General features: G+C 44.8%; 1 protein-coding gene across 1 annotated transcript; it reads left to right on the plus strand.

The window, feature by feature from the left end:
- The first annotated feature begins 7,144 nt into the window (after window positions 1-7,144).
- Window positions 7,145-13,733, plus strand: LOC134449419 (membrane-spanning 4-domains subfamily A member 8-like). The gene is made up of 6 exons (XM_063199340.1): window positions 7,145-7,405; window positions 7,640-7,759; window positions 12,169-12,225; window positions 12,634-12,843; window positions 13,443-13,562; window positions 13,671-13,733. The coding sequence occupies exons 1-6, from the start codon at window positions 7,145-7,147 to the stop codon at window positions 13,725-13,727; spliced, it is 825 nt and encodes a 274-aa protein (XP_063055410.1). The 3' UTR covers window positions 13,728-13,733.
- The last annotated feature ends 187 nt before the right edge of the window (window positions 13,734-13,920 follow it).

Genomic DNA, 13,920 nt, shown 5'->3' on the forward strand with positions numbered 1-13,920 from the left:
TAAGCTCTATGCCCATGCAGTCCTATAAGACACCATGCTATTGCTTACATGATAGCAGCTGCTTTTAACAGTGTATTTGCCGAGTAGCAGCGTCAATGTAAGCAGAAACTCTGCCTCCACTGATGTCATCTGAACACTGAAATAGGCGCTAAAAAGTTCAGTACAATTTTTGTCACCCAAGAAATGTATATTCCTTCACAATCACAATTTTCCGGGCACAATCCGGATTGGCGTATGAATATGGTTTAAACATTAAACAGCAATAACAATAAAATAAAACAACATTCTTAATGGAAACAACAACACTTTCCCACAAACTTAAAAGATGTGCTGTGGGCCACACCCTGGCCTCATTACACTGTACAGACACACACACACACACACACACACACACTAGTGGTGGTACGGTTCACAAAATTCACGGTTCGGTTCATATCACGGTGTCAAGGTCACGGTTTTCGGTTCTCTACGGTCCTTTTTTTTTAGTTCATGATAAATGGTGCACTGGCTAATAGAATCGGACTTATCACTAAATGTCGTACATATGGTTTGTATAGGCTTATAATGTGAAAATGGTATGATTTTAATTGTGTCATCCTCTGATTTGGTCTTATACGCTAATGTTTTAATCAGAGAGACTGGATAAGATACTCCTAGAATCTCTGTTTTACATATTTTTCTGGGCAGTACATGAATTGCGGTTTGCGATGGATTGTCAGAACAGTACTTGGAAACCCAGAAGCAGACCAGGACAAAAAATGGCAATCAGAGTGAGGTTTATTTCAGGGCAAGAAGTTGGTGGGGTGAGGCAAAAAACAATGTTCAGCACAAGCACAGTTCAAGGTATCAGTGGGCAAAAAATGAAAGGCAGGTCATCACAAAAATATTCAAGTGGCAAAAAGGTCAAAACACAGGAAGGTCACGGTGGCAAAATGCTCCGAAAATCCATAAACCAAAAATAGGCACAAGTGGCAAAAACTCCAAGACAGTTAGAACAGTTCAAAATCAAAATGCAAAGCTCACGTGGCAAAAAACTCCAGAACAGTCAAAATGGTTCAAAAATCAAGATGCGAGGCACACATGGCAAAAACTCAAAGCTCAGTTCCAAACAGTAGTCCAATGCAAAGCACATGTGGCAAAAATCCAAAAGTTCATTAAAAAGGAAAAAAATCTCAAAAGCAGTCCAAAAACTCACGTGGCACTTGATCAGGATCAGGGCATGACAAGAATGTTTCACATACAGACAGAAAACAACAAACTTGCAATGAGCAGAGTCCCATGTCAGGATTTAAAGCCGAGGGTGATTAGGAGAGTTGACACAGGTGAAGCTGAAACCAGGCTGGTGATAGGTTGTTGGAAGAGTGGTGGAAGTTCAGCGCCTAGGCCACCAGAGGGCATGGTCACAAGGAAACCATGGAGTGGAAAGTGCAGGGCTACCACTGCGTACAGTCAGGACCGGAGCGTGACAGGACCCCTCCCTCTACGGACGCCACCAGGCGTCCCAGCCAGGACCTCAGGGTGCTGCCGATGAAAGTCGGCGACCAGAGAGCGGTCCACGATGAACCGGGCAGGCACCCAGCTGCGCTCCTCTGGTCCGTAGCCCTCCCAATCAACAAGGTACTGGAACCCTCTGCCACGCCTCCTGGCCTTCAGAAGCCGCCTCACAGAAAACACCTCACCGCCATCGACAACCCTGGGAGGAGGAGGGGGGGCAGGATCCGGAGACAGGGGGCTCGAGACAAGGGGTTTGAGTTGGGAGACATGGAAAGTGGGATTAATACGGCGCATAGACAGGGGTAAATGAAGTCGCACAGAGCATGGATTGATTACCTTGGAGACAGTGAATGGACCGATGAACCTGGCGGTCAGTTTCCTGCAGGTGGTCTTAATTGGAAGATCTCGCGTGGAAAGCATCACCCTCTGACCAGCCCTGTACTTCGGAGCTGTAGACCGACGTCGATCCGCCTGATGCTTGAAGGCGGCCGTGGATCTCAAGAGTTGGGTTCTGGCCCGAGCCCAGGTCCTCTTGCACCGTCGTACAAAGGCTTGGGCCGAGGGGACTGCCACCTCCTCCTCCTGAGAAGGGAACAGTGGGGGCTGGTAGCCCATACAGCAGTGAAAGGGGGACAGACCTGTGGCAGAGGTAGGTAGGGTGTTGTGTGCATACTCCACCCAGGGCAGCATCTTGCTCCATGAGGAGAGGTTCCGAGAAGACATGCACCTGAGGGAGGCCCCCAGCTTCTGATTTGCTCGCTCTGCTTGTCCATTAGTCTGAGGGTGAAAACCTGAAGACAAGCTGGGAGAGGCACCGATTAGTCTGCAAAAAGCTTTCCAAAACTGGGCAGAAAACTGTGGGCCACGGTCAGAGACAATATCGGAGGGCAAGCCGTGCAGACGGAAAACATGGAGGACCAATAGCTCTGCTGTCTCTTTAGCAGATGGTAATTTAGGTAGGGGTATGAAATGGGCAGCCTTAGAGAAACGATCTACCACTGTCAAAATGCATGTGTTGCCGTCAGATTTGGGAAGCCCAGTAACAAAGTCCACAGCTATGTGTGACCAGGGGCGGTGAGGAACAGGAAGTGGCCTTAGGAGACCGGCTGGAGGCCTGTTACCTGACTTGTTTCTCCTGCAGATATCACAAGCAGCCACGAACAGTTGGACGTCCCTCTTCAAAGATGGCCACCAGAAGCGCTGTTCGATCATTTCCACCGTTCTCTTTGTCCCAGGATGGCAGGCTAACTTGGAGCTGTGTCCCCATATAAGCACTTGAGAGCGGACTGTGGAGGGCACAAAGAGAGAGTTAGGTGGTTTGTTACCTGGGCTGTGTTCTTGATCCTGAGCCTCCTGAACGATGGTTTCAATCTCCATCATGGCTGCACCCACCAGACATCTAGGAGGGAGGATGGTCTCTGGGGTGCGGGGTTCCATTGTTGAGGAAAACTGTCTGGATAAGGCATCAGGCTTGCCATTCTTGGAACCAGGGCGGTAGGAGAGAGAAAAATTAAATCGTGAGAAAAACAGTGACCACCTGGCTTGTCTGGCATTTAGGCGCTTGGCCGTTCGGAGGTATTCCAGATTCTTGTGATCGGTCCATACTAGAAAAGGAGGATTGGCCCCTTCCAGCCAGTGTCTCCACTCCCCTAATGCTAACTTGACTGCTAGCAACTCCCTGTCTCCAATATCATAATTCCTCTCAGCAGGGGAGAGACGGTGGGAGAAGTAGGAACATGGATGTAGCTTGTTATCCTTTGGTGACCTCTGCGACAGAACAGCCCCCACACCTGACTCAGAGGCATCTACTTCAACAACAAACTGGAGAGAGGGATCAGGGAGTGTTAGAATTGGAGCAGAAGTGAACCTACTTTTCAGGTCAGTGAAAGCCTTCTCTGCCTCCTCACTCCAGCGGAAGGAGGTTCGGGTAGAGGTGAGTGCGGTGAGGGGTCTAGCCACGGAACTAAACCCCCTGATGAACCGCCGATAAAAATTGGCAAATCCCAGGAACTGCTGGAGTGCTCGTCTAGAGGAGGGAGTGGGCCAGTCCTTCACGGCTTTCAGCTTCAAGGGATCCATCTGTATCTCAGAGGGGGAGATGACAAATCCCAAAAAGGATACAGTGCGTTTGTGAAATTCACATTTTTCAGCTTTCACAAAAAGTTTGTTCTCCAGCAGCCGCTGGAGAACCTGCCTGACATGGTGTCTGTGGGCCTCAAGAGAAGGGGAAAAAATAAAAATGTCATCAAGGTAAACAAAAACAAAAATATTCAAAAAATCTCGTAGGACATCGTTGACTAGAGCTTGAAAGACGGCAGGAGCATTGGTTAAACCAAAGGGTACGACCAGGTATTCGTAATGGCCAGTCGGGGTATTGAAGGCCGTTTTCCATTCGTCCCCCTCCCTAATCCTGACTAGATGGTACGCATTTCTTAAATCAAGCTTAGAAAAAATGCAGGCTCCTTGGAGTAGCTCGAAGGCAGTAGACATAAGGGGTAGGGGGTACCTGTTTTTTACAGTGATGTCATTGAGTCCTCTGTAATCTATGCAGGGGCGTAGGGACCCGTCCTTCTTCCCCACAAAAAAGAAGCCAGCCCCAGCGGGCGATGATGATGGACGAATGATTCCGGCAGCCAGGGAGTCAGAGATGTATTTCTTCATGGCTTCCCTTTCAGCAGGGGAGAGAGAGTACAGACCACCTTTGGGTGGAAACGTACCAGGCAGAAGCTCGATCGCACAGTCATACGGCCTATGAGGGGGCAGGGACACGGCTTGGGACTTGCTGAATACAGGCTTGAGGTCCATATACTCCTTAGGAACATTAGACAAGTCAGGAAACTCCTCAAGAGCTGGGGATGGAGAAACAGAGGTGAAAGCAGATCCAAGGCATGATGACAAGCAAAAGGGGCTCCAACCCAAAATGCTATTGTCAGACCATTTAACATGGGGGTTGTGTATAGACAGCCAGGGGAATCCAAGAACTATTGGGACATGTGGATCAGTCATGATATGGAAAGAGATTAACTCTGAGTGGTTCCCAGATATTCTTAGAGTGACAGGGGCTGTTTTATGGGTAATGGTCCCCAAACTGCTGCCATTAAGTGTCTGGACATAGAGAGGGCTGTCTAAAGGTGTTGAAGGAATTCCAAGCCGTTTGGCTGTAGCAGAACACATTAAATTCCTGTCTGCGCCTGAATCAATGAGGGCATGGAGGTCATGACATTGGCCTTTGTATGAGAGAGAGACAGAGAGATAGGTGCGCTGGAGAGGGGAGGAGTTGGTTGCAGTGCCCACCAGGCCCCCTATTCTCACTGGCGGGCTTTGTCTTTTAGAGGACATGCAGAACAAAAGTGGCCCACCTTTCCACAGTAGAAACAGGCACCTGCGTCTCGTCTGCGTTGGCGTTCCTCAGGGGTGACTTTGGCACAGTCAATCTGCATGGGTTCAGGTGGTGGTACTTCAGTCGGTGTGAGCTTCACAACTGCTCGAAAAGGGGCTGAAGACTTCTCCCTGGCTCTCTGCCTAATGCGGGCATCGATGCGTCCGGCCAGGTCCATGAGCTCTGTAAGGCTGGGGGGTAACTCTCTGGGGACAAGCTCATCCTTAACAGAGTCAGACAAGCCATTCAAGAAGGCATCATACAAGGCATCATCGTTCCATTTGCATGAAGCAGACAGGGTACGGAATTCAATGGCATAATCATAAACTGAACGGGTACCTTGACGGAGTGCCATGATCTCTCTCGCTGCTTCTCTGCCAGAAGAGGAGCGGTCGAACACCTTTTTCATCTCATCAGTGAATTTCTTGTAGGTAGAGCAGCAGGCATCGTTGGCATCCCACACAGCAGTACCCCAGTCCCGGGCTTTGCCAGTGAGGAGGGTGATGAGGTAAGCTACTCTGGATCGTTCTGTAGGAAAGGCGAGAGACTGGAGCTCCAGGGACAATGAGCATTGTGAAAGGAAAGAACGACAGGTGTCGGGGTTACCGTCATAGGGCTGAGGAGCAGGCAGCCTGGGTTCTCTGAATGGGGAGGGCGTAGCAGGGGCATTAGGAGGCGGATCAGAGTGTGGAGGGTTCTGCTGGGGCTGAGAGATGTTAGTCAAAAGTTGTTGCACCTGTGCAGAGAGGGAGTTTAGCTGTTCAGCAACGGCCCCAATATTGTTATTTACTTGAATCAGGCCTTGTTCATGACCTCCTAACATTATTCCCTGTTCCTTCACTGCGGTCCTCACCAGTTCCAGGTCTGCTGGGTCCATGTTGGCAAGTTTGTTCTGTCAGAACAGTACTTGGAAACCCAGAAGCAGACCAGGACAAAAAATGGCAATCAGAGTGAGGTTTATTTCAGGGCAAGAAGTTGGTGGGGTGAGGCAAAAAACAATGTTCAGGACAAGCACAGTTCAGGGTATCAGTGGGCAAAAAATGAAAGGCAGGTCTTCACAAAAATATTCACGTGGCAAAAAGGTCAAAACACAGGAAGGTCACGGTGGCAAAATGCTCCGAAAATCCATAAACAAAAAATAGGCACAAGTGGCAAAAACTCCAAGACAGTTAGAACAGTTCAAAATCAAAATGCAAAGCTCACGTGGCAAAAAACTCCAGAACAGTCAAAATGGTTCAAAAATCAAGATGCGAGGCACACATGGCAAAAACTCAAAGCTCAGTTCCAAACAGTAGTCCAATGCAAAGCACATGTGGCAAAAATCCAAAAGTTCATTAAAAAGGAAAAAAATCTCAAAAGCAGTCCAAAAACTCACGTGGCACTTGATCAGGATCAGGGCATGACAAGAATGTTTCACATACAGACAGAAAACAACAAACTTGCAATGAGCAGAGTCCCATGTCAGGATTTAAAGCCGAGGGTGATTAGGAGAGTTGACACAGGTGAAGCTGAAACCAGGCTGGTGATAGGTTGTTGGAAGAGTGGTGGAAGTTCAGCGCCTAGGCCACCAGAGGGCATGGTCACAAGGAAACCATGGAGTGGAAAGTGCAGGGCTACCACTGCGTACAGTCAGGACCGGAGCGTGACATGGATTACACGGTTCGGTTCGGTATGTGTGTGAATTGTACGGTTTCGGTTTTCGGTGCGGTTTGTGCCATCCCTAACACACACACACACACACACACACACACACACACACACACACACACACACACACACACACACACACACACACACACACACACACACACACTTTGAATCATGAATCCCTATTGTATTGGCTGTAAGCAGTCAAAAAGGTGCATACAAGGAAATAAAAAAGGACTCCATGCACACAGGATGGGAAGGAGCACACCTTAGGAAGGCCTACATAACACACTCCCTTCAGGTGCTCAGATGACCCAATCAGCCTCAAGCAGCACATACGGTATGGTTGTGTTTCCACTGAGAATTGGGTCATAGCTGCCAATTCACACAAGCTCCCATAAGGTGACCCTTTTCGATGTTCCCAATTTCCCACAGACAAGGACCTTTTGATGCCAACTGACAGAATACAAACTTTTAGCATGGTTTTGGAGAAGAGGCCCTGTCTGTGCAATATCAGGCAAATCGAAGAGGCTCACCTGGGGACATTAGGGAATAGTATGAATTGACATGGAATGACCCTTTTACTTTTACTTCTGACTTCTTCAGACGGTATGATGCTCTGTGATGAGAATCTGTTTTGTTTGTGAAATTGGTAACCCTATTAATCTTTGTTTTGTTATTATTTTTACTCTCAACCTAGTTATTACCAGAATGTCAGTGACGGTGACCAAGGCGGAGGGAGTGACTGTTTTAACACTGACCAGCAATGAAGGTAGCAACTGTCCTTTGCTGTGTCAGATACTGGGCAATCTCTGTTACAGTCCAGTATGCTCAGTGTCTCAGAAGCTGAAGATTAATTTAGGAGGAACTCTGACCGCACTGGGGGTAAATACTTGTTAGTTTGTTTTGTTTGAATAATGTTAAATAATGTATTGATTATAGCTTGTGGTTTCACTGTCAAAAATGCTATGCACAACAGATGAAGAGTTGATTTGTCATATACATTTTAGTCTGCATGGGTGGTTCGTTTTTTTCTCTGATGCTGAACGTGTTGCATAAACTGGTCTGGTAAGGTGTTTTTAATACTTTTAGGTAATAGGCACTGTTGTTTTTCCACAGTCTGTTCAGATCATGATTGGCTTGCTTACCATTGGGCTTGGTTCAGTTTTATTCTCATTACAAGATCATTGGGATACTTTTCCATCTAGAGTCTTCGCTCCGTTCTGGCTTGGATCAATGGTAAGGCAGACCGTGATATTCCATACATTCACATTAAAGATTAAAATTTGCATGCATTTAATTAATAAAGCAAAACCAAGGAGTATTTTTAGTCTGACAACAATGTTTCCAAAATCATTTATTTATTGCCTGTAATAAGAATCAGTCTTATAAGAGTAGCCTACATAGACATTGGTTGCTTTGCTGTGGGTGGGTGGGTGAGTGGAACTTCTGAAGTGGCTTTTTCTCCACTAAAAGGGCTAGTAGCAAGTTTAGAGGAGTGTATTGTCTGTGTTGTGTCTGTGTCTAATCCATAGATTTTTAATGTTAACACATCAGTTCGTTCGATATTAGGTGTGGGGAAAGGCCACTGGCATGGTCCGTGATCTCTATTAGGTATAGAGAAATGAACTACTATTATTAATCAAAATAATTATTAGATATCACTCATCAACTCTTTGATGAGAGATATTTTTTCCCAGTAGTTGTAGAATTTCACTCCAACATTCTTCCGCTCACACATAATGTTAACCTAGTGTTACAAATATTGTCTCTTGAAATCTCACCATAATGACTACTCAAATGTTTGCTAATCAACTACATGTGTATGTGATGGTAGGCTACTTATAGGAGCCTAAATGCAGTTTATTTTAGTTAGGATCATTTTTATTTTAATAAGATACGAGTTCATAAGTAAGATATGTATTGTTTGTGATTTCATGATTCAAAAGATATGTGATTTAAAATTACATATGTACATTTCATTGGTAGAGTAATAATTGTAGCCTACTTTTATTGTGACATTGAAAATTGGGGGTTACTTAACGGGAGCGGGGTCAGTAGGAATCAGAAGGAGATTGGAGCGCAAATTAATAGGCTCGTTTTTTTTTTTTACCTCGCCCTTTCCAGGCTCCGTTGGACTTTTAAAGATGTATAATTGTGGACCATCTCTTCAGTTTTTTTGTAATATTGCTTTCAGTTTTCAATCAAAAAGTGGACTAGTGGATTTTTTTCCCCCAAGTATTTTTGATACAAGGGAGTGACGAGCGTCAAACTAAAGCTCCAAGAAGGACAATTAGAATATACAGTACTCCTCAAAATAATAATAGAGATCACCGGGCACGATGCTCTGTCAGCCTGGAGCCGCTACAATGAGAAGCTGTACCGCTTCTCACCTGTAGCTAGGCAGATAGGTGACCCAATGCTTCAGTTTGTGATACAAGTGCCAGCATTGGTACAGACACTCCTTAGACATTACTATTTTCAAAAAGTACGTGGGCCACTTCAAATTCAAGATGGTTGCCCATTTTCCAAGATGGCCGCAATATAAATTGGCAACTGAAACAATTGTTCAAATGGTGATGCAAGCACCAAACTTGGCACAGATACTCCTTAGATGTACCTCTTTTGATAAAGCATGCAGGTGACTTTTCCAAGATGATTCGTTTTCCAAGATGGCCACCATTCACATGTGTCATAGGAAAATTAAACAATTGTTCAAATAATGCTACAAGCACCAAACTGGGTACAAATACTCCTTAGACTTAACTCATTTGAAAAAGCATGCATGTCACTTGAAATTCAAGATGGCCTCCCATTTTCCAAGATGGCTGGCAGAAAGTCCTGTAGGAATACTGCAGGAGATACTATAGTGGAATCGGTTAAACGTTTTACCGTTACGGAACTGACAAAAGCACCAAGCTTTGCATGGTGTTTCTTTAGGGTATATGCTGTAATTCTAGCCTAGGAGCCCTCAGAAAAAAACATTCTACCAAGTCATATATATACACACTGCATATATATACGCCTACAATATGTCATGTTGTGTAATGCATTACATTGTTATTACATGTCATTATGCTTAGCTGACAATGTTAATATAGTCCCGAACTGCAAGGGCCGTGGTAGCCTGCTTGACCAGATTGATGAAACTACAAAAATGTAGGCTATAGTGTTTTTCCCCTGAATTTGCAAACAAGTCCAAACCTATTGTATGTCTCAAGTTGTATTAGGCCCACAGTAATCTCAGTAATCATTGCGTACTTCAATTGCTACTTCAAAAATGACAGCTGATGTATCGAACATGTATCGTAGGTCTTTGTTATAGGAGGAATATCTCCGTATATAAAACAACAATTCTCATATGGTACTGTATATACTATAAAAGTAAATCATTACCGGTACTCATTTTCTTGATATGCAAGGCACACAAATAGTGTGGGAGGAAGGATAGTCTACCATAGTACAGTAGCATACAGTATGGTGCCGTATAGTAAAGTACAGTACAGTACAGTACAGTACAGTACAGTAGCATACAGTATGGTGCAGTACAGTACAGTACAGTACAGTAGCATACATACAGTACCCTACTCTATTTGTTTGTTTGTTAGTCTTTCTGCACTATGGAGTTAACCAGAACTGTCATTTCACGGCAAGCTAGCCCACAAGGTTACGGTTGTATGTGACAAATAAATTACTCTTACTCTTACTTACAGTACAGTACAGTACAGTAAAGTACAGTACAGTACAGTACAGTACAGTACATTACAGTACAGTAGCACACAGTACAATAGAGTGGAGTAGAGTACAGTGCAGTACAGTACAGTACAGTATGGTTCAGTATAGTAAAGTACAGTACACTACAGTACAGCACAGTACAGTACAGTACAGTACATCACAGTACAGGGGCATACAGTACGGTACAGTACAGCACAGTAGCATACAGTACGGTGCAGGTGTAATGGAGGCAAACTAGCAGAGTTGGCGTGGAACGTTGGTAAACCTCCCTCCGATAGCCTCATACAGTCTCGGAGCCAGCGGTATCGTACTGTATCTCCCATTGCCGTTGTAGTTGAGGAGGTCGCACGTTCGATCCCCGAGGGAGGTGAATAGGAGCAAGATGACCTCCGTCACAGTGGTGCCGTTTGACCCGGATTGGGAGTGAGGTTTAAGGGGGAGAGTGTAACGGAGGCTAACTAGCAGAGTTGGCGTGGAACGTTGGTAAACCTCCCTCCGATAGCCTCATACAGTCTTGGTGCCGTTGGGCCGAGAGACTAGTCTCTTGGCCCAGCGGTATCGTACTGTCTCCCCCATTGCCGGACCGTTGTAGTGGACGAGGTCGCACGTTCGATCCCCAAGGGGGGTGAACAGGTGCAAGATGACCTCCGTCAACAGTATGATATAGTACAGTACAGTACAGTAGCATACGGTATGGTGCAGTAGAGTACAGTACAGTAGAGTACAGTACAGTATATCACATTACAGTACAGTACAGTATAGTACAGTACAGTACAGTGCAGTATAGCAGAGCACACTACACCACAGTACAGTAGAGTACAGTATAGTCTTGATGACTTGTAGGCTACTTTTACAGCTGTATCCCTCCAAAGCCAATGGAATTTCCACATGCTGTTGTTTAAAGTTTTTGAGTGTGTGAGAGAGGGAAGACAGGCAGACATGTTTAAAACAAAGGACCAGACCCACAAATAAAAATTAACGAGCAATCAATAAATTAAGTGGTTAGGTAGCCAACATGCCATCTAGGTTTAAGCCCAAAGTAGAACAGAAAACAGACATATTACCATTTTGCTCTTTTAAAACATAACGTATACTGTATGTATTGGGGTATTGCATATTGATTATTCATAATTTCCTAAGCATAAAGACCCCTATCACTCCACAGTACACTTAAGACTTGAGATATACATATCTGAACACAAATCAGCATACATTTTATTTTGTATGGGATAGAGGTAGATAAACCAAGCTGTCACTGACACTTGATATGTACATGTATCGTTCACTTGATTGATATGAAAATTGAATATTTTAGTTGGGCTCCTAGGCTTAAATCATTGAGGGGGTCCTAAGGAAGCATCGTGCAAAGTTTCACGCTTTTGTCAGCTCCGTAACGGTAATGCCCTTTTTCTCCCGTAACCAAATTCACAAATATGTATGGTGGCCACCATGGAAAATGGATGGCCATCTTGGATTCCAAGTGGCCTGCATGCCTTTTCAAAAGAAGTGTGTCTAAGGAGTATCTGTGACAATTTCAGTGCTTGTATCATCATTTGAACAGTTGTTTCAGTTGCTAATTCATATCTGTATGGCGGCCATCTTGGAAAATGGGCAGCCATCTTGAATTTGAAGTGGCCCGCGTACTTTTTGAAAATAGTAATGTCTAAGGAGTATCTGTACCGATTCTGGCGCTTGTATCACAAACTGAAGTATCGGGTCTTAAAAAGGCTCTAAGCCTCCTAGCTATAGGGCGACAGAGGATGCAAACTAACCTACTTAGTATTGCTTTAATATGTTGGATTCGATACTTGGAGTGATGTCAACTGCCACTGTTTTAAAACAATGTTTTGGCAATGAAGTGGCACTGATATCTAGCATCAATGTATCTAAAAAGCCTTTGATCTTGTTTGCAGTTCATGGTCTTTGGTGTGATGTGCATCCTCGGCGAGAAGTTCCCAAGCCCATGTCTGGTGAGTTTGCGGAGGGGCCGGGGTGACTGTGTCCACTGAAATGAATTGTAGGTGAAAACCATTGTGTTCATTCATTGTGATCATTGTGATCACCCAGCAGACATCCCAGAGCAAACACAGCCTATAATTCAATGTCTATGTGTGGCCCATGACACAACGCTACTGATTTGTGAGCAAGGAAAACCCACAGCAATAGCTCTCATGGTTCTCTCTTGCAGCAGTGTGTGGGGGACAGTGCCATACTCAGAAAAGGAGGGAGTCATGGAGGGAGAGCTCTGTTCAGTCACTAGTCCTCACTCTTCAAATCGATATCAGGATGTAACCTTCAGGCAACAAGTTCAGCTCATCTCCTATTATTCGTACCCTAATTATTCACCATAACTTTGAATATGTATTTGGTGTTCACAGGTTGTCATTACTGGAATGATGAATGCGATCAGCATCGGCTCTGCAATAACTGCCATTGTGGTTTATGCAATTGACACTGCGGGGGCAGAATATTGGGGTGACTTAAATTGTGATGGGAACAACCGGTATGATTATAGACCGTCACCAATCCCACCCTTGGGAAAAGAAGAAAATATTGCAATTTGCAAAAGAAACCAGGCTGCTGGACAGGTAGTGTTTGTACCTCCTTCATGTGGATTGCAGATTTCAGTGTTATAGCCCAGTGGTTCCCAAACTTTTTGTGGACCCCCTTTTGGACTTGAGAATGTTTCACAACCCCCACCCACCATATTTTTAGGCATTTTTTCCATTAATGTTGATAGACTTTAATTAAAGGGACACTGTGTGAGATTTTAAATTGTTTAAAAATGACTCTGTTGCTGCAAAAATTACTCTCCTTGGACCATACTAGAAAATATTTGCTTATTACTTGGCGATATTGGTGAATTTGGCGATAGCCAACCCAGTTTCAATGAGCAGTTGCAGAACCTTTTTTGACCATTTCCTGCACAGTGTCCCTGTAGGAGTTTGGCTTCTAATGTTGAAATTCACAGGAAAAGCAAACCCCTATTATTAATCATATTATGGGAATACTGTTACTAACCAATTTATGGTTGATGATTATATTGCTTGTTTTTATGCAAAGTCCCTTCTGTCCGCAGCCCCCCAGCAGTAGGCCTACTTCCGCTACCCCTCTAAGGGTCCCAACCCCCAGTTTGGGAACCACTGTATAAATACAACAATTTATATTATTGACAATATTTTCACAGGTGCTTAAGACAGGAATGGACATTGTAATGATCATTTCTGCCATTGTACAACTTGGTGTTGCCATCAGTGCCTTCGTCTTGACCTTTCGGGTAGCATGCAAAAAGGGAATAGCTCAACAGGTACACGATCTAAATGATTAACTGATGAATCCATTTTTTTGCAGCTATTTTAAAAGCCTGCTTGTAGTGACCAGTCTGTTCAATGTTTTGTATGTTTTCCCCAATCAGGATCCTCAGCTTCGTGAGCCTCTGGTCTATGAAACGTTGTCCAACCCAGCAGTCTAATATTTCCACCTGGAAGCACCACAAAGACATGTTCCCCACTTCTCCTGTAAATCGCCTTATCCCCCCCCCCCCCCCCCGCCCGAATGTATTGGGGATATGAGTTAGTGCACTAACTTTCCCTAACCATTATCTCTCTCTCTCTCTCTCTCTCCTCTCTCTCTCTCCCTCTCTCTCTCTCTCTCGTCACCTACTA

Source organism: Engraulis encrasicolus, chromosome 5 (assembly GCF_034702125.1).
Source record: "Engraulis encrasicolus isolate BLACKSEA-1 chromosome 5, IST_EnEncr_1.0, whole genome shotgun sequence".
NCBI classification, from domain to species: Eukaryota; Metazoa; Chordata; class Actinopteri; order Clupeiformes; family Engraulidae; genus Engraulis; species Engraulis encrasicolus.